This window comes from Bos mutus, chromosome 4 (genome assembly GCF_027580195.1).
Source record: "Bos mutus isolate GX-2022 chromosome 4, NWIPB_WYAK_1.1, whole genome shotgun sequence".
In the NCBI taxonomy this organism is placed as follows: Eukaryota; Metazoa; Chordata; class Mammalia; order Artiodactyla; family Bovidae; genus Bos; species Bos mutus.
In genome coordinates, this window is record NC_091620.1 from 55,099,398 (window position 1) to 55,124,757 (window position 25,360).

The 25,360-nt window shown below is 38.5% G+C and overlaps 1 protein-coding gene and 1 pseudogene across 1 annotated transcript in view; one reads left to right on the forward strand and one right to left on the reverse strand.

Moving 5' to 3' along the window:
* Positions 1-25,050, forward strand: part of AVL9 (AVL9 cell migration associated) — a 58,653-nt gene extending 33,603 nt beyond the window's left edge. Inside the window, exons 9-16 of the mRNA XM_005889122.3 lie at positions 1,557-1,626; positions 1,913-2,445; positions 9,538-9,672; positions 11,650-11,869; positions 14,370-14,487; positions 17,009-17,062; positions 17,578-17,666; positions 20,060-25,050. Coding sequence (XP_005889184.1) covers positions 1,557-1,626; positions 1,913-2,445; positions 9,538-9,672; positions 11,650-11,869; positions 14,370-14,487; positions 17,009-17,062; positions 17,578-17,666; positions 20,060-20,175 — 1,335 coding nt within the window. The 3' untranslated portion in view covers positions 20,176-25,050. The remainder of the gene's footprint in view (positions 1-1,556; positions 1,627-1,912; positions 2,446-9,537; positions 9,673-11,649; positions 11,870-14,369; positions 14,488-17,008; positions 17,063-17,577; positions 17,667-20,059) is intronic.
* LOC102264350 (large ribosomal subunit protein uL15-like) lies at positions 9,721-10,244 on the reverse strand (annotated as a pseudogene).
* Positions 25,051-25,360: the final 310 nt, after the last annotated feature.

A 25,360-nucleotide genomic window follows, 5' to 3' on the forward strand; every position in this document is an offset into this window, starting at 1 on the left:
CACCATGCTTTATTAGATATGACTTCGTGCTACTAAATGATTTAATTGTTAAAACAAAGAAAAAAAACTCACCTCAGCAACTATATGCTTGTTTTTTCATCTCATTTAATTATCACTAGTGTTAGTTGTAGTTGTGTATCTAACTGAACCCTATCCCTCAATTTTTATTCTGAAAACCCTACAAGAAAGTTGATGGAATAATTTTATAATGGACACTTTACATCCTTCATCTGTTGTAGCATTTTGCCACTTCTGCATTACATTGTTTTATATACATTCATTCTTCCCCCTGAATCATAATAATTTTCAACTAATTTGTAGAACCACGGTACTTCATCCCTAAACATTTTCAGATATATTTCTTAAGAATAAAGGTATATTCCTGGGGCTTCCCTGGTGGCTTAGTGGTAAAGAGTCGACCTGCCAATGTAGAAGACATGGGTTCAATCCCTGATCCAGGAGTATCCCACATGCTGTGGGACAGCTAAGCCTGTGAGCCCTAGAGCCCATGCTCCACAAGAGACGCCACCACAATGAGAAGCTGTCACACCACACCTGGAGAGTAGCTCCTGCTGCTGCTAAGTCACTTCAGTCGTGTCCGACTCTGTGCGACCCCATGGACTGCAGCCCACCAGGCTCCTCCATCCATGGGATTTTCCAGGCAAGAGTACTGGAGTGGGGTGCCATCACCTTCTCCGAGCTCCAGCTCTCTGCAACTAAAGAAAAAGCCCACACAATAATGAAGACCCAGCACAGCCAAAAGTAAATAAATAAAACCTTTTAAAAAAAAATAGGGTATATTCCTACATAACAAAAGTATTTTCCTATTCGAGAAATTTAACACTGAGATAATAAATGATATCTAATGTACAGTGCCTTTTCAGATTTCCCTAGGTATCATAATAATGTGCTATAAACTGTTTGCTTTTCTTAATCTGGGGACCATGGATCATGTATTGCATTGTTAGCTCTCTTTAATCTCAAACAGTTCTACCACCTCGCTTCTTGTTTTGTTTCTCTGTTTTTATAACATGGATTTTTTTTTTTAATAATCCAGATTAGTTGCATTTTTATATTAGATTTGTATGATTATTTTCCTTTTTCTCATTTCAGATTAAACTTTTTTGGCAAGAATATTGTATAGGTAGTGATGTGTCCTCCTGGGGCATCATAACTGGAGGCCCATAACTGCTTGTTCTCTTATTGGTGATATGAAGTTTGATCATTTGACTAAGGTGGTGATCGCCAGGTTTCTTCATATTAGTACTTGTTATTTTCCTTTGCAATTAATAGGTGAACTGTGGGATGATAAATTTGAAGCTAATATGAATAAATATCCTGTTGCCCAAGAGCCTTGCACAATAGTTTCAGCATCCGTTGGTAATTTTTACTTGAACCATGGTTTTCTGATTCTGTCATTAATTCTGTATTTATTAGCTGTTATACTTCCATAAAGAAGAGTTTTCTTCTCTCCCTTCTTTGCTTTTTTCTTTTTTAAAAAGTGTCATTGTGGACTTGTGGATTTTCTAATTTAATTTTGATTGACTCCATTTCAGGTTCTCTTTTATATTTCTCCAGTGAATAAATTGGTGGGTGCCCTGATGACTGTGTTATCCCTTTTTCCAGGTAAGAGGGTAGCAGTTTCCATTCTCTTACTTATTCTGGACCTTTGAATGATAAAAATTGTCAAGGACAAAGTGGTTAGGGTCACCGTCTATTTTAATAGGATATTTTTACTTTGACAATAGATTTTTCTTTTGTCTGAGATTTTCTTTTTTTCAATTAAAATTTGAGTAAGCATAGCTCTTTAAAAATTTTTATAGGAGTTCCACTATTTAAAGCAGAACACACAGCTCTTATCTTCTGATATCTTTTTCTAAGCCAAACTGTTCTCCAATATTGTATGTTTTAGGCATGATTGAACATGGACTCAGTGACAGTTCTCAGTATAGACCCCGAAAAAGTATGTCTGAAGATGCTGGGCTTCAGGAAAGTAATCCCCCTGCAGATGAATTTGTTTCTGTGCCTGCTTCTGACATTTCAAATACCAACTTGGGAACTGTCAAGAAAATCCTGGGAAACCATGGAGGAGATGCAGCCATCAAAACTGAAGAACCTTTGTTCCAGGTAGAAGATGATAGCAGTGAACAAGAAGCCAGTGATAGCAATCAATATCTGAAACCTCCTTCTCGCCCATCTCCAGAGTCTTCAGAAAGTGACTGGGAGACCTTGGATCCTACTGTCTTAGAGGACTCCTCCTTGAAAGAACGAGAACAGGTGGGGTCAGAACAGACAAACTCATTTCCAAAGGACTCTTTGCCCTCAGATAGTCCTCCGATTACTGTTCAACCTCAAGCTAATACCGGCCAGGTGGTCCTAATACCAGGGCTGATTTCTGGCTTGGAGGAGGACCAGTATGGCATGCCCCTGGCCATCTTCACAAAGGTAAGAGTTAACGTCCTTCATTAATGCCCATAAGGATAGCACAAAATCCTTTCAGAATTTAACTTTCAGTGTTGAACACATTTAAGTGTGCAAATTCTCATTGAAAAGTGTAAAATAACATAGCAGATGTGTAGTACTATGACACCTGTGACCATGATGTAAGACTGCAGGAGATTTTGATTAGAGTTTGGAAACTGAGGTTAGCAATCACTGTGTTTGGTGTGTTTTTCATTAGTCAGGTTTACCTTCAGGGGAAAAAAAACAAGACAGCCTTGATTACATTTAATGAATCTATATTAAAATACCATAATTCCAAAAGCTTCAATTTTATAAGAAAGAATAAAAAGCTTAGATGGCTAACTTAAATATTAGTACCCTTCATAGATATAATACACTGTTTTGGTTAACTTGCCTTAAAAATTAATCTTTAATCTTTTTATGGAAAAACATACAAAACGTATTTCTAATTTTTTTAAATAATTTAAACACACCATAGTAAAACAAATTGCATCTTTGATTTAGTATCTTATTTCTAGGATATCATTTCTTTATGTCAGTAATACTATATTAGGATTCTGGAAGCTACATTTGAGGTTTGTGTTTTTTTTTTTTAATCCTAACAGGAGAAGCTACTTTATTCTCATTCATGAATTATTTTTTGTAATGAAGAAGATGAAAAGTCCCATTTCATTTTTCAGTCAAAGAAGTATTTACTACCTTCCTACGTGCCAGGCCCTATACTAGGTTCTAAATTCTTGTATCCATGGCTTTTCAGTTTAACCATGAAAGACAGATACATCTGTCCAGTAACTAGAACAAAATTTATGTTTTTCTCTAAATACCTTCCTTTATGCTGGAAGTAAAACTTTATATGGAAAAGAAAATGGATAGCATTGACTTGACATCAGTTCTTCTCCACTATGTGGTAAATTCTTTCTGGGTTTATCTAGTTTTACAAATAAGTACTTGCCCCAAGTCAGTATTGCTGAATAGTTAGCAGAAAATGCTGTCTTTGTTCATTTTGTGGTCTGTTAGGGGATGTTGAAATTATCTTAATCGGTTTCTTGATTGAACTAATGCATATTTGCTTAAAACTGGAGTTTAGGAGCCTGGGGAGAAAACTCTGGGCCCTCAGACTACTAAGTATACTCAACAGCCACAAATTGTGGGTTTTCTGAACTCACATGTGGGTGTCATGACTGCCTATACTTTTTGGAGCCCTTACTTTTGCAACTTAACCCACCCACTCTAATTTTTATCATTGTGGAGATACCAGGAGGGAGATTAACTGGGGTGGGGGATTTTGGTTTTGTCTGCGAGGTCGCTGAACTAAACAAAGCAATGTTAATGTGTTGTATGTGCTGTTAATAAACTGTTTGACAGAATATTCTCTTTGTACACCAGTACTGAATATATGATGGGCTTACCACCATCATTATGGTAAATTAAACATTTTCCTTTTAGGTTTTCTGTTTTATTATGTAATGACTCAAATCTAACTTGTTTAATCACAGTTTCAAATACAATTGCTGATTCTTTGATGTCAGCAGCTTTGGAATATGAAATATACTTAAAAATGACTTGCCTTTAGGCTTTTCTTCTTTCCTTCTCTTGAAGATCTTAAAAATACTTGTAGAGAAGACCTGGATTAGCAAAACATCCTGAAAAGTCATTTCAAATATAGCCAGAGAGAAGCTTGGATGCCCACACAGTATTGCTGAAGTAAGATAGCAAGCTTTGAAGAGAATAATGAGTTGACTGGTCCCCTGACTGTGTTCACATATGAAAGTTATGCTTGGAGAGATTCCAAAGCTCCGAATTTCCAGTCTTCTCTCTGGGGCTTGAAACTGATGGTGCATTTCTTCTCAGTCTTAGAGATGAGGCTTATTACATAAACACTATAGGTACCAGACCTGAAAATATGCTTGAACTTTTCCTGAGAGCTGAATTAGGGATGTGAGGAAGAAACGAGGTTGCTGAGGGAGAGGAGATGGGACTGGTGGCAACTTTAGGACAGGATTCCGCGGGATGAGGGGAGGGCAATGAGGGAACCAAAGGAGAAAGATGAAAATTTAGGAAATGTACCCAGGTATTCATAGATATCTATGGTGATTTTAGGTATTCACTAAAAAAAAATTTTTTCAAAGTGAAAGTTTTAACTTTTAAAAAAAGGTGAACACCTACTTCTTAGTTTTTTAAATTACATGTATCTGGTACTTTTAAAAATTTAGTAATAATTGCCTCCACCAGAAGATCACTTAATTTAGAATTCTGTTGTTTCAGTCTGTAACTGTTTTAGTAAAGCAGTAAACTTATGAAAGAATTAATAGTAAATGTAGTTGGAAAACAAAATTTTTTCTGCTTCATGTATTAAACTTCTTTAAATATTGCTTCTGAGTTTATATTTGGTTTGCTTGCTTACAGTTGTGTCATATTCAAATTTAGGGAACCTATAAATAACTTGACGACTAGCTAAAAAGCAATAGATGCATGTTTTTGAGTTTTATTTATTTAAGTGGCACCACAATTTTTCCCCCTCCTCTCTCAACATGATTTTTAGTTTCATCATAATTTTGCATGAAGTTGTGTTTTATTATTCCTCTGTAGTTTTCTGGTTTTGGCTATTCTGCAATATATAAATTCTGTGGATGGATATCTACATTGTTTCTAGTTTCTGGTTACTACAAATAACGCTTCTGTTAAATTCTTATTCAGTAATCTTGGCTGTATACGTGCAAGCATTTCTTTAGGAGTCAGTGCTTAGAAGTGGGAATACTGGATTATAAGGAATGGGTAGATTAGCTTTACTAGAATAATTCCAAACTGTTTTCTAAAGTGGTTGTGACAATTTCTATTCCTACAGCAGTGGATAAGAGTTCCCTTTGCTTCACATTCTCACCAACGGTTGTTATTGTCAAACCTCCTAATATTTAGCCAGTCTGATGGTATCTCGTGGCTCTTGTCTTTTTTTCAGTAGTCACTGTTGAGGCTGACCATCTTTTCATATTCTTGGTAACCTTTTGAATTTCCTTTTGTGTAGTAATTGTTTAAACCTTCTGGATTGTCTCCCTCATTGTCATGATTTGTGAGACTTCAGGCTTTGTAGTTTTGACTTCCACATTTTGGGTTTTGTCTACCTGGAATTCATTTTTGTGTATATTGAGGAAGGGCGTCTGTCTCTGTGCTTTGTTGCTGCTTCATCCATGTATCTGTCTATCCTTGGGTCAGTCACGCACTGTATTAATTACCATTATGTCGTGTCAGGCAGAGAAAAGGCTTCCCCTCTTGCTATTGTTCTTCAGGAGTTTCTTAGCCCTTTGCATTTCCACATCAATTTCAGGATCAACTTAAGTTCTTATACTTAAGATTTAGATAGGGGTTACCTTTAAGTGCTAGATAAAGTTTGGAGAGAACTGACACCCCTACAGTATGGAGGCTTGCGGTTCACAAACATGCTTATCATCTCAGACCTAAGAGATAAGAAAGTGGCAGTTGGTCCTGATGACATTGTAGCCCTTCCCAGGTCACAACGGAGAAGGCAGTATGCTTTTGAAGTGCTGTAACAGATCAGCTCACAACAGGTCTGCCAGATTTTCCAAGCTGAGGTGTGTTTTTTGATGCTATCTTTTTCTTCATTTTAGTCGTGGTCAAAAAACAAATATAAGATTTATCCACTCTATATCATTTTTAAGTGCATAATTATGTGGTATTAAGTGTATTCTCATGGTTGTACTACAGATCTCTAGAACTTTCTCATCATGCAAAACTGAAAGTCTGTATTCTTTAAACCACAACTCCCCATTCTCCCCTCACCCAACCCTTGGCACCCATCACTGTTTCTATGAACTTAACTATTTTTAAATACTTACATAAGTAGAATCATAGAGCATTTATCTTTTTGTGACTGGCCTATTTCACTTAACACACTATCCTCAAGGTTCATCCATGTTGTAGCAAATGACAGAATTCCTGTCCTTCCTCAGGCTGAATCATATTCCATTGTATGTATATACCACATTTTCCTTATCCATTTATCCATCGATGGGCATTTGGGTTGCTTCTGCATTTTGGCTATTGTGAGTAGTGCTGCTGTGAACATAGGTGTGCAAATATCTCTTCCGTTTCTTTTTTTTTTGGCCATTATATACCTCAGCCCGAATGTAGAAGTTAAAGCACCCTAGAAAAGTGGAAAGTGGTGGTGTGTTTGGGTGTAGAGGCTGCTGTATTTTAATGTACTCAGACTCTTAGTGCCACTGTACATTTTCCAGGCCATAGTACTGGAGTGGATTGCCGTTTCCTTCTCCAGGGGATCTTCCCGACTCAGGGATCGAACCCGGGTCTCCTGCATTGTAGGCAGACGCTTTACCGTCTAAGCCACCAGGGAAGCCATGCCTCTGTACGTTGGAGACCTTTAAATTTAGGCTTGATTGACCATCGGTAAAAGTGATGATGCTAAAATTTTAAGGTTATTTTGAACTACTATTTAAAATAACTTTATAAATCTGCAGTGCTTTTACATGGTTCAATATTAAGAAGGTTCCAGAGCATCTATAATAATAAAAAATCTCTCTCATTCCATTCCCTGCTACTCAGAGAATAGCAGGAAATTTATTCCCCTCTCTGTTGGTAACCAACCTTACCTAATCTATGTCCTTTTTTTTTTTTTTTTTTTTAACAAAATATTCCCTGGAGATGAACTTCATCACTTAATGCAGGGTACTCCATCATATAGAAAAACATTTATTCATTGCCCTGCTGCTGCTGCTGCTGCTGCGTCACTTCAGTCGTGTCCGACTCTGTGCGACCCCATAGACGGCAGCCCACCAGGCTCCCCCGTCCTTGGGATTCTCCAGGCAAGAACACTGGAGTGGGTTGCCATTTCCTTCTCCAGTGCATGAAAGTGAAAAGTGAAAGTGAAGTCGCTCAGTCGTGTCCGACTGTTAGCGACCCCATTGACTGCAGCCTACCAGACTCCTCCATCCATGGGATTTTCCAGGCAAGAGTACTGGAGTGGGTTGTCATTGCCTTCTCCGATTCATTGCCCTAGTCATGAATAGTTAGGTTTCCTGTCTTTTGCAATGATAAGTAATGCTGCAATAAGTAACTTTTTACACATCTCACATATGAACAGGTGTATCTGTAGGATAAATTGTAAGAAGTAAAATCCTGGGTCAAAGAATATGGATATGTGTAATATTTTAAGGACTGTATTTCTTCATTTAAAAAAAAGAACTTTGAACTATTGACTTTTTAAAAAAACTACATTCTTAGTTTTCATGCGACTTAGCCAAGAATTCCACTGTTGACAACAGACTTTTCTTCTTTAACAGAATCAGTTGTGAAATGCAATACTATGAGCAACTGAATCAATCTTTGTAAATATTGGTAGTTCTGAAAGTGCCCTTATCAAGGATTCTCAGTCCTGGCTGGGGAGGTAGGAGTATTCGGGGGAGTCCATATAAAGTTTTAAAGAGCATTCAGCATTGTAGTATTTATGTTCAGAAACAGGTAACAAAAAAAAAAGAAACAGGTAACAAGTTTTTAATACGTAGCACACATTGTCAAGTATGACCCGTGAGTCTGCCAGCCGTTTGAGTGCTTTGGCATGAGCATGGGTCCTTTCCACCTTTAGTCACAAGAGGGCGTGGGTTGAGAAGCACTATATACTGAATATGTGTAAGGCATAGACATGGGTTTATTTTTGCTGCTTCTGCTATTTCGCATTTTATAGAGGGGAGGAAAACATTGTCAAGAAGGAGAATGAAACCAGTTTACCAGACGTGTATTCCAACTTCTGGAAGTCTTCTCTCATGTCTTCTCCTAATAGCTGACGGTATGGTACATCCTAGACATAGCAAAGGACATGAAGTAGCAGAAATAGTGTCTCCTTCCCTCAGAGAAATTCTCATGGTAGAAACAAGACATTATCTGGATAACTGTGGTTCAGTGTTTTGTTTTATTTTTTTAAAGATGATTAGGATAACAAATAAATAAAGCTGTCATCGAACTTGATAGAAAACAAACTCAGGAGTTCAGCAAGTCCTCCCTCCTGGCTTTATACACAAATTATGCCACTTGTTGAGACCTATCTTGATTTAGAATTTTTCAGCAGAAATTCCATTTACTCCTTCAGTGCATCATTCCAGTGTTAGCATTCCTTTTTTCTCAGGATATAGGCTATTTTTTGTACACTTAACTCCCTGCTGTGGTTTGGCAGTTAAAATATAAATTTCAGGGCAATGGCATTTTCAAATGCAATTCAACTGGAAATTTTAAATACACAACTACTGCCATGGTCATTTTTGCTTTGAACATTTAGTAGCAAATATCTTGAAATACTGTATCATTTTAAATTATAGGACAGTAAAATAATTGCCATGCAGTGCTTTGCTATTCTCACAAGAGTACTTTGGTGGTTATGTGCAAATGCCTGTGTTTTAAAATTTTACTGGAAGAAGGAACAGCTTTCTAATAAACGGCAGACTTTTAATGGGCTTAATATTAGTACTTCATTCCTAAATGAAAAAAAAAAAACCTAGCTTGATGGTTATAGTAGCTTTTAAGTTGAACTGAAAGCCAAGAGGTCACACAAGACAAACCTTCATGTTAGACCACCTTGCCAAGATTTGACCATTAATGGAGCAGGTTAGCAATTAACTGGCCTTAATACAGTCAGGACCTGTGGTTGTTATTATTGGTATATTATTGTGTTGATTCAAAGATCAGCTGTGTTAGGAATAGCATGAGGTTGTAGGAAGACTGGAACTTTCCTTTCCTACTATTAGCTGTCTAGGCTTGACGAGGGGCTTCCCTGGTGGTTCAGTTGGTAAAGAATCCACCTGTGATGCAGGAGACCCAGATTCCATCCCTGAGTGGGGGAAATCCCCTGGAAAAGCAAATGGCAACCCATTCTAGTATTCTAGCCTGGAAAATCCCATAGACAGAGGAGCCTTGTGGGCTACCATGGCCCAGTCCGTGGGGTCACAAAGAGTTGGACACAACTTAGTGACGGAACCACCAAAACACCAGCTGTTATGAGAGACATGGCTGTTCCATTACTTTTCTAACATTTTCTACTCTTGTAATTCATAGGGATATCTGTGTTTGCCTTATATGGCATTGCAGCAGCATCATCTTCTCTCTGATGTCACCATTCGAGGATTTGTTGCTGGAGCTACTAACATCCTTTTTCGACAACAGAAACACCTCAGTGATGCCATTGTGGAAGTAAGTTGACATCTGAGTGCAGATACTTGACTGCTGGTCCCTGTTTTTCTTTTTTCTTTTTTTATTTTTGAAAAGCACTTAACATTTAATGAATTTCCCAGCATGTGGCTTCAAGCCACCAGGACACAAGCCCCACCTACACCCTTAATCTTCTCCTCATCTCTTCTGCTGAAGAATTTGGCCTTCACGATGACAGGATGCTTTGGGCGCTTTCCTTTGCCCAGAACTTTGTAGTAACCTGATTGCACCACATCAATGATAGGAGCAGCTCCTGTCTTGTTCTTGGCAGCATTTACTTGTGTCTGCTCACTAACCAAGGTCCACAATTTATCAAGGTTGACAGTCGGGCAGAAACTCTGGTTCCTCTTTAAGTGGTAATGCCTCATACCAACTTTCCCAAAGTATCCTGGGTGGTATTTGTTGAAGTTGATCCTGTGATGATGCATGCCACCAGCATTACCTCAGCCTCCCGGGTGTTTCCGGTGTTTGCCGATGCGGCCGTGGCTGTGGCTCACGTGGCCCCTAAGTTTCCGGGTCTTCCTTAGTCTGGATGGCATGTCGGTGGCCTAGACGAAAGAGCCTGTTTTTCTTTTTTAAATGGAATTTGGGGCATAGTAACAACACTAATAGTGGTCATAATTGCTTCCTTTGCCAGGCATCCTAAGCACCTTAGGTATATGAACTTATCTAATTTTCATAACAACCTGTGAGATAGGCATTGTTACTGTCCGTATCACACCTGTGAAGCTAAGGAACAGAGGGGATCAGACAGCTGCTAAGTGGATGAGCCAGGATTCCTACCAAGGCAATCTAGTCTTACTTTGCTGCTGCTAAGTCGCTTTAGTCGTGTCCGACTCTGTGCGACCCCATAGACGGCAGCCCACCAGGCTCCCCTGTCCCTGGGATTCTCCAGGCAAGAACACTGGAGTGGGTTGCCATTTCCTTCTCCAATGCATGAAAGGGAAAAGGGAAAATGAAGTTGCTCAGTCATGTCAGACTCTTCGAAACCCCATGGACTGCAGCCTACCAGGCTCCTCCGTCCATGGGATTCTCCAGGCAAGAGTACTGGAGTGGGGTGCCATTGCCTTCTCCGAGTCTTACTATAGTCTCACAATAAAAGTGTGTTTATCATTTAAATAGTTTAAATACCTCTACCTTATTTAATATGCCCCAATATCAAGTGGAAGGAGCTAGAGATAAACATTTTATATCTTATTAATATAGAAGAAGTATAAATAATTTGTTAACTTTTACAATTAAAATAATTTTTATAAATGGGTGGAGGGGATTTCAGCCACCCTAAGGTTTCTGTAGTTCCTAACAGAAAGTACCAGAATGTGCTTCCTGGGAAAATGTTTATAATACAATAAATTAACTGGGATTCAAAGCTATATGGATCCCAATATTGAGGGAGAAAAATACATATATTATACCTTCCAAGACAGGAGGATATAGATGAAAGGACCACAGAGTTTTCTTAAACATTATTGTTACATTCTAGTTGGTTGGCAAGCTGATGATTATTTATTATTATACTTTAAAACTAACCTGTAAGTTACATATAGTTCTTTCTGTGTCAAGTATTATATAATAAATATACCCCAAAGTATCTGTGTGTGGTCAAAGCAAAAATTTTTAGTAATTGTATTTAATTAATTGTATTCATTTCTATTTGTATGATAAAGGTGATTTTTACTGTACATTTCTATATTTTCCAAAATATTTGTCAACATGAATCACTTTTATAATTCAAAATTAAGTATTTATGCATGTAAGAACAAAAAATGAGCATTTTTTTTAAATAGTGAAAAATAAGAAACAGCTTCAGAATAAAAAACCTCTCTTTCTTAGGCTCATCTTTTGAGAATGCTATTATTCATATTTTTTATTTCCAACTCCGACTTCCCAGTAGTTAAAGTGTGGCATGGATGTCTGCATGAATGCCCAGACTCTGACTTGTACCTGGGTACCCTCTAGGTAGAAGAAGCTCTGATCCAGATCCATGATCCAGAACTTAGGAAGCTGCTCAATCCAACCACTGCAGACCTAAGGTTCGCAGATTACCTAGTGAGGCATGTGACTGAGAACCGGGACGACGTCTTCCTGGATGGCACGGGCTGGGAGGGAGGTGACGAGTGGATCCGAGCACAGTTTGCAGTCTATATTCATGCGCTGTTGGCCGCCACACTGCAGCTAGGTAAGGAGCTCACAGTCACTTTCTTATTTTGTAACTCTGGATGCTTTGAATTGCATAAGAAATAAAGTAATCAGAAAAATTACCTGTCACTCCACACATATAGAATTAACTACTCTTCACAGTTTGAGTAATTCATATCCTTCTAGACCTTTTTCTATGCATATGTTTTGGATTTTAGTTTTGTAGTGTTCATGGTAGTCCTCTTGCAAACATGGATCCCATTTTTCATGTTTTTTATAGCTTAGTTTTTCTTTATAATATAAACATGTATCAAGAGAGTAAATGCAGATCTTCATCACTTTTTACATGACTTAGTATTCCACCATATGGAAGGATATATCAGTAGTTGAGTGCTGTTTATAAACACTGCTTACATGTTTTTAAGATATATGAGGGATGGAAAAAAAATTAAAAAAGTAGAAATCATTGCAGATCACATTCTGAATGATTAAACCTTCAAATTTATCCATTCTAACAGTACCCCTATTAAATGTTTAAAATGGATCAGGCAAACATAGAATCACTCCTGTGTTAAAATTCTCATTCCCCATAGAAACGAATATATTCAAGGAGAAAATGAAGCTCTGCAGTGAGCTTTCACACCTGGGATACCTGCCACCCTGCATATTAGCAAATCAGTAGATTTGGTAGTCGGAGAAGGCACTGGCACCCCACTCCAGTACTCTTGCCTGGAAAATCCCATGGACGGAGGAGTCTAGTAGGCTGCAGTCCGTGGGGTCGCTAAGAGTCGTATCACTTTCCCTTTTCCCTTTCATGCATTGGAGAAGGAAATGGCAACCAAGTCCAGTGTTCTTGCCTGGAGAATCCCAGGGACGGGGGAGCCTGGTGGGCTGCCGTCTATGGGGTCTCACAGAGTCGGACACGACTGAAGCGACTTAGCAGCAGCAGCAGATTTGGTAGTGATGGTGGTAAGGCTGTTAAAAGTATATGGAGCTTCTGTTTTTCCTGCTTCTCAATGATATCTCCAACTGTTTCCAGGTTGCTTTTTTAAAAATTGTGAAATCCATATACAATTTACCGTCTTAACCATTTATAAGTGTATGATTCCACAGTGTTTAAATACCTTCGCGTTGTGGTGTCCGTAGATATTTAAATCAACCCCACTGCTGCCACCTCCTAGATTAGTTCTTCCAATAGTATTTGTAGAGTTTTAAATCCAGGCTTCAGGCATGTTCTTCATTCATTAAGAAATCTATGGAGTGACTCCTTATTTGTTAATGGGATTTTTTTTTTTAAGTGTCTGCCTCTTCTACAATTGTAGCAACTGAGATCCCCAAATTAAATCCTCTAACCCAGAATCACTCAGTTTGTCTATTAAGAAAACCCAAGTCTCCACCAGTCATGTATGTTCCTGAGTAATTAATTTACTTCTTAAAAATATTTTCCTGAGTACACAGTAGCTATGTATTTTCAGAGGGAACATTTAACATGTGTGGAGACCCACCCTTATTTTTTTTAGAGCACTTAACATCTACTAACTCATTTCATCGTCTCAGCAATCTTAGAGGTAGATACCATGTCATCCTCATTTTACAGATTTGAGAAAGTGAGGTACAGAGAGGTTAAATAACTTGCTCTTCCCCCTGGTAGGAGACTGAGCTGGACTTCAACCCAAGTAGTCTGGTTCACACCCAAGCTTTTAAAGGAAATTTAGCCCAGTGAGCTGATTGATGAATATGTTCTTAAAAGCACTTCCTTATGGTACATATAGAACCATGAATGTTCTTTTCTTCCTCTCCCAGCGACGAAAGTCACATGTTTCACCTTCAAAGCAAGCAACTTGGAATTAATATATGAAGCAATAGCCATTTGAATTAGTTCTCCAAACCTTTTCTGTTCTTCCAAGTAGAAGAAGCACTGTGGATTGAAGCTTCCTCTTGATAGTGATGAAGCCAAAAAGTTTTATGCATTAAATATATGAAAATCCCCTTATTAAGTATTTTGACCGTGAAATGCATGGAGGCTCAAGAATGAGTTTCACCGAATAGTAAGATAAAGAAAAAAGAATGGCTAAAAAGAACCAATTATTCTAATTTCCTTTCTTAGAAAATGGTATTTGTGAAAAGATTTTTTAAAATACCCTAATTGCCTACTCCATATATATATGTATGTCAGTATGTTTAACCCACTCTAGTCTGTAGTTTTTAATAAATAGTACTATGCCTCCTTACCTTGGTGAGGAGAACATGGAAATATTTTGGAGTTTTTAGGAACTTTAGAAAATATTTGGCTCAACCCCCTTATTTTCTAGTAAGAAAAATGAAATCCCAGGTGATCAAGTGACTTAGCAAAAGCCACATAGCTTCTTACTAGGGTTCTGGAACTTGACCCAAGATTCCTGACATTTGGTAGGCTTTGTCCCCAAGAAAGCAGCAGGGGACAGGGAGGCTAAAGCCATTTCTTTACTGTTATTGGTTATTAATCTTTATAACCCTGACTGGCTACAGTCCAGCCCAACTTTCAAATATTTACTTGACAGATAATGAAAAGATCTTATCGGACTATGGGACGACCTTTGTTACAGCATGGAAGAACACTCACAACTACAGGGTCTGGAACAGCAACAAGCATCCAGCACTTGCAGAAATAAATCCGAAGTAAGCACATCCTCTACAGGGTGATAGAGGTGGTTGACTTATTAAGGGTTTCTGAATAAAGAAAATCATGTCTGAACTCTGATGATACTGTGAATATCTTCAAGAATCCCTTAAATAGATTTTTTAATAAAAAAGGCTCCTAAGTACAGGGAAGCAGCTGAAAACTGCTTCCCTATTCACACTTCTTACTCACAAAGCACAAGGCATTTTGGAAGCACTAACATTTCTCCCAGCTTCCAGTATAATTAGGAGACGAAAGTCCTAGCCTGTGGGGATGCTTGTATGTCATATCGATCTTTCCTCCCTTTCTCTGGATTTTTGCCTCAGCAGAATGGTCAAGTGAGATAGAAGCCTTGAGGGAAATAGCACTGGTTAAAACTGAGAGGTTATTGTAAAATATGAAGTGTGAACAACTAAAGTCAATATTTGAATTCCTAGATAATCAGTAAAATCTGGTGCCATTTCCATATCAGATTCTAAGATCCAACAAAATTTAATACCTGTCATAATATTGACTGTTGACTGGGCAAAGACTTTATTCCATGTAAAAGGCATTTAAATGTGCTAGAGAATTGGGCCATTAAGAAAAAAAATACCATGTGAATGGGAGAGTGGAGTCTAAGGAGATCAGTTGATATAATGTGTACATATTGGGAACTTCTAAATTAAAGGATTTTAATTTCTTTATGATAGAAGTATACATTGAACTTTTGTTTTCATTTGTGTTTTTTTGGTGTATGTGTTTTTTAATTAATTTTTATTGGTGTATCATTGTATTTTAAACTTTACTTCTTCATGAAAATATGACAAAAATCAACTTAGTACTGATTACCATATTATTTAGGAACTTGGGTAAACTTGACTTGGGAATGTGCTTTAGTGGGGCTACACACACAAAACCCAGGGATTTATGTCATTGTAACTTGCAGAAGCATCTGCAAGGAAGCAGGGCTTGGGAGAACATGTCTGCTAAACTTATCCATCAAGAACCATGACTAGGTTCAGGACCAGTTTTGGTGAATTTTGTCCTCATACTGGGCTATGGCAGAAACCTAGATTGCCATTTGGATGTGGTAAAAACATAGAGAATTAAAAGGCAAAAACACTAATGGAATTAAATGAAAGGTCTAAGTTCAAAGTCTTCTCCCTCACTAACCACAAGGTCTGTGTTCTAAAGAGTAATGAAGAGAAACGGATGTGAGCTTGTTTGCCCAGTGGCGCTGGTTGTAGTGGTGCTGGGGGAGTGGCCATTCACAGCTCTGTCTCCTCCCCTGGGGCTCTGTTAGCCTGGACAGATCTTTACTCAGCTGCTACATCTGCTGTAGTGCCTTTAACTTGAAGCAGCGCTACAGATTTTAATGCAGGTCCTTATGAGGATTAGCTGGCATGTGTTTTAAAGGATTGTGAAAACAGTGCTTTTAAAACTATGTAAATAACTGAGGTTATTTAGGTTGAGGAGAAAGAAAGCTGAAGCAAAAGACCAGAAAATTCAATTCGGAAATTATGCAGATATGATAGTCAGCAGATTTTCAGTATTTTCACCAAATTAAAAACAGAAATGATGATAGTCTTCAGCTGTCATCAGGGGATATAATTTAGAAATATTCAAAACTAAATGTAAGGTTTGAGATCTTTGAAACCCTTTCTTCCACTCATAAAGATTAGAAAATTAAGTCCTCTCAATGCTTTCAACTGGTGATTCAGAAATCCAGATAAAAGAGAGGTTGTTATGTATGCCTAATGTGACCAGTAAATAAATTTGTTATCATTTGAAAAGCCATACTAGCATTTTTAAAATTTTAATTGGAAGCTAATTACTTTACAATATTGTGGTGGTTTTTGCCATACATTCACGTGAATTAGCCACATAATAGCGTTTTAATGTTTTAATAAGTGGCTGCAAATTTCACCAGGGTGACTTTTTTTTTTTTTCTTTTTTTTCTGGTCACTTTCTTTGTTAGACATTGACAGAAGGACCCCTGCCCTGTGTATGAGATAAGAATCTGAATGTTTACTGATTCCTTGTTTTATAGTGTAATGTTGATCAGGTTGCTTGATTTTTATACATACTGTTTCCCTAAGATCTGCACTTTGAGTTGCTTTTCTGATAACACAGATTAAATCTTCCTTTGACCAATAGCACCCATTTATAAGATGGCCAGAATCAAGCCATGTCCAAAGTCAACGACTCTAACCCTGACTGTCCCAGGAGCTTTTTTAAAATGTTGGTGCTTGGGCCCCACCTCAGACCAAAGAGGAACATTAGGGCGGCACTAACACAAACCAACCCCACCCAAGGAAAAAAAAACACCTATTTTACAAGCAAAGTACATAAGCTGAGAGAGACTCCGTGACTGAGTGGAGAGCTGTGATCGGAGCCCTATTTCCGGTGTCTCGTTTGGAGCGCCGCCGCCCGCCTGAGTCACCCCAGTGCAGTTTCCTGACACTTCCTTGTGATAACTCTGTGTTACAGCTTCACTGGTGAGACACTCATAGTCTAAACTCAAACTTTGTTTTACAGCCATCCTTTCCAAGGACAGTACTCAGTGTCAGACATGAAGTTAAGATTCTCACAGTGAGTATTTAGGGAAAATACTAGGAACGTTCTTGTGTCTGAATTCATGCCATGTGTTTCATCGCTAATTGGGAATTGTTTTTCTCCACTTCATAGACTTGTGCTTCAAATAGTAACCAAATATGTGCATAACGTTCTCTAGCTCAGCAGTGTGTATGTTTCAAAATGAAAACACTGCTGTTCCATGGAGAATGGTGTGAACTAATAGCAGGATTTGCCATTTTTATTCTGGTGAAGTAACTTCAGTAAATTATGACCATACAAATTATGTATAACCATACATCCTTATGTCCTTACACCACTTTCTGGCTCATCTGTATATTCTTTTAAAATTTTCTGAAAATTCCTGTATTTAAAATATTAGTAAATTAATTGATGTATAACAAATAATGAATTATTTATCTTCTTTTCTCAATAATTCTGATTTGGGGGATGATTATAGAGTGGTTAATGTATATGTGAGTGATTTTTTTTTTTTTAACTGTACTTACTTAACATTTCTCTCCTTTACTCAGTTCTGTTCAAAACAGTGAGCGTGGCAAAAAACTTGGAAACGTCATGGTTACAACAAGTCGGAATGTTGTACAAACAGGAAAAGCTGTTGGTAAGGATGTCTTAGGCAGGAACAGATTGGAATCATAAAACATCTCTTCTCTATCCTCAGTATGTCATTGATAAAAACATAAAGTTGCAGAGATGTGTGTATCACATAATAATGCAAGATGGTTGAATATACAGTGGTTTTTCTTTTTAATTTTGGTCTTATTCATTAAAACAATGCTTGTGACACTAGATAATGCCAAACCAAGTTTAGCAAATGTTGTCATATCTGTTATCAGGAATCAAACTTCTCTGGATTTCTCTTTCTGTCTCTGAGCTGCCCACAGTTCTTTATAAATAGTAGAGTACTATTTATACAATAATAAAGTAGGCATTAGGAGCAGCTGTCTTTTAAGGTAGTATCACATAGTAAAGAAGATCAGTGAAAACCAACAATTGTTTTTATGAAAAGATCACATTAATGATACTTCTACAGACTAGTAAAGAGAAAAAGAAGATACAAATGACCAGTATTGGGCATGAAAGAGGGGATACCATTATAGATCTTACAGAAATTAAAAGGATAATTAGGTAATACTATGAATAATCTTGTGCCAGTTATTCAACTGCTTAGATGAAATCTACAAAATCCTTGAAAGACTCTAATTGCCAAAACCAGTGCAGTAAAGAAATAGAAAATCTGAATAGCCCTAAATATATTAAATAATTGAGTTAAAGTTTAAAGGCTTGTTACAAGTTTTTAAATGTAATCTAAGCCCAGGTGGCTTTACTTACGAATTTTATCAAACACTTAAGGAATAATGCTAATTTTATACAAACTCTTTCAGAAAGTAATGGTTGAGGTAATACCTCCCAACTTGTTTTATAAGGGTATATTACCCTGATACCAAAATCAGACGAATGGTTGTTAGGTATATCCTTCTGTACCTAGCTTTTTTCACTTTGGCTGTTTTGAAGATTATTCCATCTCTTTTTCTTGGAGAAGGAAATGGCAACCCACTCCAGTGTTCTTGCCTGGAGAATCCCATGGACGGAGAAGCCTGGTAGGCTGCAGTCCATGGGGTCGCATAGAGTCGGACACGACTCAAGCGACTTAGCAGCAGCAGCAGTAGCAGCCATCTCTTTTTCTAAAGAAATTTCTTGTTCCTTCTTTCCTACATTTTTAACTGTTTACTTTTATACTATTTCAGACTTAAAGAAATCATGTAACAGTGTACAGGGAACTCCCAGTTATCTCAAGTGTCCGGTTATTTACACTTGGCTACATTTGTTTTGTAATATCAGTATTAAAAATTGGGCACATCTCATTCCTTAGCTCCTGAGAGCTAAGGGTTAGCTAAAGGTTAGCTGACTAACCCTTACTGAACACAACTCTAAAGCCCCAGAACTAGGTGATCTCTGTGCCAGGGCCCTCCTAGCTCTAATGTCCTGTACATCTGGAGATGGGTAAGAGAACTATTCTACAGACTTAAAGACAAACACGGGGTATACAGTCCTGTCACCCTGTACAAGGGAATAGAATTAAATATATAAGCATTTATTTCCATACAATATTATACCTTTGACTTATTTTGAATTCTTTGTTTTTGATAGAAAAATTCTACTTCATCAAAGGTATATGATGTCAGTTAATTTTTAGTGATGCTGCTGATATTTAAATTCTATGGCCTGTTCCCTTCTTGCACACTCCCCTCTCCAAGAACAGTGAGTTGTATGATTCAACTTAAATAATTTCATTATAACATCAGCTTTTGAGATAATGCTGTTAAAAGCAAAACAGACCTCAGGCAGGTAGAGCTCTGTATGTTTTAATTTGGTGCACCATGGTTATTTATTTTATTTATTTGAGCGCTTCGGGCCTGTCTTGCAGCGCTGCAGGCTTTTCTGTGGTTGTGGCGCATAGGCTTAGTTGCTCCGAGGCATGTGGAATGCCAGTTCCCCGATGGGGGATCAAACCCGTTTTCTCCTGCTTTGTAAGGCAGATTTCCAACCACTGGACCTCCAGGGAAGTCCTGTGATGCAACATGATTTTAGATGACAATAACAAATTTCCCCAAGCAGCCTAACAACTCTTTCTTGTAGGTGGTTTTCAGTTATAAACTTGGATTTGGGTTACAGAGAGCACATAGAAGTTTGGTTTTGTTTTGTTGTGTTTTTTTGTTTGTTTTTAGCTCTCCAAGACGTTTAAGAACCACTAGCCTGGGAAAAGTTTCCCAAAGACTTTCAAAATACTTAGGAGAGCAGTATCTTATACCCAGTCAGGTTCCTCTTAGACATTCCCATGGTAAGGGATTATTTTGAAACCAGAAGTGTCAATTTTATTGCACTACCTATTAACATATCAGTGTGTTGCAGTTAAGTAGCATTGGTTATTCAGTGTCTCCTAACAGAAGTGAAGACCATTTTCCTTCTGTTTTTCCCCTCCTTTCCACTCAGGCCAGTCGGTTGGAGGAGCTTTTTCCAGTGCGAAGACAGCTATGTCTTCATGGCTTTCTACTTTCACCAGTTCCACTCCACAGAGTCTCACTGAGCTGCCTGACGGGAAACCCTGAGCCGAGCAAGCCACCCAGAAGCTGCTGTCGCTTTCTTAAGTTTTAAGCGTCCCCTGTCTGTCTGCTGCTCCCAGACTGTTCCTCTTCATTGGCTGCAGGTCCACAGCAGGGGACCAATAGGTCGAACTGTTTACATGGACGGTTGCCCTCTATCTAAATGAATGTCATGGGACACTGAAAAGATGAAAACCACAACCGCAGCCGGGACGGCTTCCCAGGTTGGGGTTTAAATTGACTACGTTTATTTCAGTCTGAGCCTGATTAAAACACACAGCGAACCTTCTAATGAATTTTGAGTTCTGACATTATACATTTGTTTACTTTAGAAAAGTTTCTCCTTGATGTAAGTTTTGTTCTGTTGTTGCTGTTTGAATATCCAGATGGATATTTATATGTGCTAAGATTAATTTATATTACTATTTTAATTTCTCTAAAGTGAGCCCTAAAATGTTCTGATAGCGTGGAGGGGCCATACAATCCAACCCTTTGCTGTTATTTTGCTGAGTTATATAAGGATTTTTTTGTTTGTGGGTTCTTTACCTACAAAACAAATTTGTCATTCACTTCCTCCTGGAACATAGAAGTCAGAGGTGGTAGTTCTGAGGATGGAATGTTTTGTGATTTTAATGTATCCTTTTCCCACCCTACACACTTGCTTTGAGGTGTCAAGGAGTGTCACTGTGCTTTCCTCCTCTTCCTAATTGTTCAAGTAGATGTGCAAAGAATGAGCATGGTGATGGTTACAGCAGAGTTGAAACAGTTTAACTGTGTATTTAGGGCAAGACTTTTAAGGACCTAGGTGGGTTCTGTTGACTGTAGTAACGTTGCAATCTTTACATGCGTTTTTTAACCTGAAGTTTGTGCCTTCTATTTCTTCTTTTGGACGGTTTTCCATTGGGTGTTTACAGATTTAACAGGTTTTTTCTCAGTCTTACTCTTCATGAAGCTTTTCGAGGCACTTGGCCTTCCTCCTTCCCTGATAGAAAATCCTTATGTAATCAATGTCTACCCCCTTCCAAAAGCATTTACAAAAGAAAAGATGATCTGTAAATATTAAATAGAATTCTCATCTTGGCTCACATTTAGAAAAGCGAGAGAAGAAAAACTTCAGCCATGACATTAGTCATGTTTTGTGAAGGACATCTGGGTTCATGTTAGACACAGGTGTGCTCACAACTGAAGATTTTTACACAACTAGACCTCATGTAGCTGCCAGGCTCAGCTCTCTTTTGCTTTTCAAGGGGACTCTGATTGGGTGTTCTCAGGGAGTACTTAGAGGCGACAGACTGCTTTTTCAGTAACAAAAGATACTTGGGAAATACATTGTGAATATAATCTACATTTGATGTGACAAGTATTGAGAAAATCAGGGGCCTAATTAGGGAGGGGGACTCTTGATTATATTTGATTTATCCTTTAAGAAATGTTTGTGTAAGAAGCACTACTGGGGTGTGTGAAATGAAGCATAGGGACATAATCCAAATATCCCTGAATTTTCCAATTTGTGTTTTAACACAAGTCCTACAAACCTAAAGCATACTTCCCTTTGAGTATAATAATTTAAGAATTCATTGATGATAAAGGGCTTATTGTGGGAAACATTAATTTTACTTCTAGGAAAGCTTTCTCAGGAAAATACTGTTTGAAGAGAAGAAGGTAGTACCGAACAAAAGTTTTAAAAGGTACTTTAAAGTTGCACTGAGACGAACATCTCGTTGTTTCATGAGGGCGCGTCATTGGCTAGAGTATGATAGTGCATCAGATAGCGTTCATAGTGCTGTGAGGGTCAGCCAGCATGCTGCTGGTTCATCCTTGAGTTTGTTTGATTTGGTATGATTGGGGTGAATTCTCATCTCTCGTCATTCAAAGCAGCCCAGTCCACTTTGGAATCCCATTGAAATAAAAATAGTTACTTAAAATTTAACTTTGCTTTGCTATCACTCCCCATTTTAATAATGCACACCTTAATGGAACTTTCTCTTCACGTTTCCAGTTAAGAGTTCCACCCTTACAGTGGTCATTAAACTGGCTTTCAACATAAAATGAATATTTCAGAAGATAGAACTTCTGTCATAGAGACGGTCAAAAGACTATAACTATATATATTCTTTCAGGTTCTAGGAGGTATGGGGGTCTTCAGGGAGTGCAGGCTGTCACATTGTTGGCGGGGCCCCAGGGCAGCCAGCACAGGGAGAGGCAGGAGGCCTGGCCCCTGGTCCTGGGGGCCTGCGCTTCAGGTTTGGATTCTGGGCTCCGCCCAGCGGCAGCATGGAAACAGTAGCTTCCTCCAGTCACTGGCTCTGTGAGCCGTAGCAGCCAGCACGGATGTGGCCGTCTGTGGACATCTCACTGGTAAAGATGAGTGCTTTGCTTGGCCACACAGTGCTTTCATCTGAGAACTGAGTGTTTTAAGTAGGCCTGAGGGAGCTAGGGTCAGCCAGGCTTTTTCAGAGTGTGCCAGGCACACAGACTGCATCCACAGCTTGGTGGACACTTCTCTGCTATCCAGGTGACTTAAAGATAGTGCTTGGAAAAAGTCCCTGGCTGGCTTTAATTCCTACTAGGCACTGTAATGACGATGACATAGGTAAGGGAAAGAGGACTAAAGCTGCCCCAAGTGTCCCAGGCTAATGAATAGAAGAAGTTGCCTGTCGAAGTGTGGCTTGTGGTTATTTTGTATTTGCATTGGCTCTTGTAACCAGGATGAATAGTCTATCCCCAAATCCATTAGTGATTTGCCAGCCCTCCGACACTAAAACAATTCTCTTCCACTTTTTGCTTTAAGAAACACAGCAGTAATATCCTTGGGCAGCAGACCAGAGCATATAACCTGATCTCCTCAACCTTATCTTGCTTTCTGAGTCCTATATTAAACATTGAATTTTTTTTTAAGGATAATTTACTTAGAAAGGCAAGGAGGAAACAAACTTTGAAGGGAGAGATGAGACATTTATTGTTGCAAAGCTGAGAGACAGGTTCTTAAAGTCTGCATGAAAGTATTTTGGGAGCAGTATTTAATATGCTAAAGGATGCACAAGTTCTTTAATGAAGAAGTTAGGTTTTTCATCTGCTAGTTACAAGCTGTAAAATGAAACTTTGTCTCCCTGGCAGGCAAATTTTGGTTTGGTTTAGTGGAAGTTCAAGCCAGTGGCCATTTTCCCTGAGGTGTGGTGATGAGTTTAGGAACACCCAGCTCTGGGAGGGGCCAGTGGACTAATCCTGAACCCTTGAACTATTACCTGCTTCAGCAGTTTTGGAAAGTAGCCTGTTAGGATGGTAGCCGATGAATGTGGCCTGTTACTCTATTGGGGAGTTGGCTGGGACTCTGGAGATGGTATTGACACTGGCGTGCTCTGACTGTGTGGCCAGAGTATTCAGAGCGGCACGGCATTCAGTCTGCCCACCCAGTTCTGTGGTACCCTCTAAACAAGATAGAGAACGCAGCCCTGGTTTCTAGAAGATTGTCTCATTCCACGTAGAGCAATGTGTTACTAGGAGTTTTTTCATTCCAAGTCTTTGGGCTTCGTAACATTGGAATTGTTTTTTCATAATTCCCAACATTCCATAAATATTTGTCAAGGACAAAGAAAAGGGATGTGTTTCTTTATTCTTCTCACATAAATAACTTTGTACAATGACTTCCTGCTTTCATATGAAGGAGAAGAAACTAGCTCCCTTATGTGGCAGCTCCAAAATTAAAAGATTGTTGCACGTATAAGGGGTTGAATATATTTTATAAAACTAATGCATTTGTATTTCTGTGCTGTTCTAAAGATTACCTTTTTACTTATATTAATTAAAGATATAGAAAGTATATATTTAAATCATGTAAATGTGACTCATTAGGGAGTTTCCTCAATCTTAATATTCATCAGCTTCTCACACTCATATAGTATGCTGCTCAAATTTTTTGTGTGCAATATGAACATTTGAACATTTCAGTCAGGTACTGAGCCAGAAAAGGTAATTGAAGTTTTTAGAAAACTTAACGTTGCTTAGAAAATATTTTGTTTTCTTGAAATAGTAATAATTTATAGCTGGAAAGATAAGATCAAGACTTATTTCAGGCCGCTTGGTCACTGGTTCCTAAATTTAGGAAGCACTTGATTAACAAGTTGTTGAAAACATTTAGTGGGTACAGGAATAGTTTAAATACTTGAGATTAAAGGCTTTCCTCCGATCCCTTTCTAAGAAGTTTTAGCTCAGAAAACTTAGAAAGTTTTCTAAGGGAGTATAGCTGTGGTACATGTTCCGATCAGAAAGGCAGTTTCTCTTTGCTCTGTTAGTTTTATAATTTGTACTAGTTATTTGTTTCTGTTGTCATTTTTTTTATGTTAAAATTATAAATCACGTCTAATCATACTGAATTATAAAACTTCTACTGTATCCTTCTTTTAAGGAAAAATGAGAATAAATTATCCTGTTTGTCCTGCATACAGTGTATTTGGTCTGTCTTCTTAGAAGTACCCTTCATGTTTCTGTGTGGTTTCTGGCCTGTTTCACCAATGCACAGAAGGGCCAGCTTCGTTTATTAGGAAACTAGCAGAACTAGAGGACTCGTTGCTCATTTCTCTGTCGTTTTGAAATTACTTATGGTGGTACTTGAGTCTGTGAGGTGGTTACCCTTGCAGCAAGAATGTTCAGAACCTGGGGCTACACAGCATACCGCCAAACAGAGCTTGGTCATGCAAGAACATCTTGTCACATGCACACTGACAGAAATCCCCAGGGGACAGGGGCATTGTCGCAAGCAACTCATTTTTCCATCTGGACTGGTGAGCTTCAAAATAGCCTTAACATTGCCACTGAGGACTCCTAACACATTTTCATATGTATTTCCATGTACCATGGTTTCTTTCCTTACAGCTGTTTTGCAAAACAGCTTCAAAGAAGGAGACAAGTTTCTTTGCCCTCCCGGGAATGGGCACTTCCTTGAGTGCAGGATTAAGTTTAAGGTACCAGTGTTCTTACAACGTGGACCATTGCTGCCTGGATCTGACAAGGTGACTGAGGCAGTAGAGCTCGACACTACTGGCATCTCCCCTTTCCCTAGGACCTGCCTTCCCAGGGACCTACACTTCAGGCTCTGCCATGGTGAGAGGATGGTCCCCCTTCGTCTCCTGGATCAGCGTTGCCTGGCGTTCATTCTCATAGGATGGGAGATATAATCAACAAATCTGGCAAC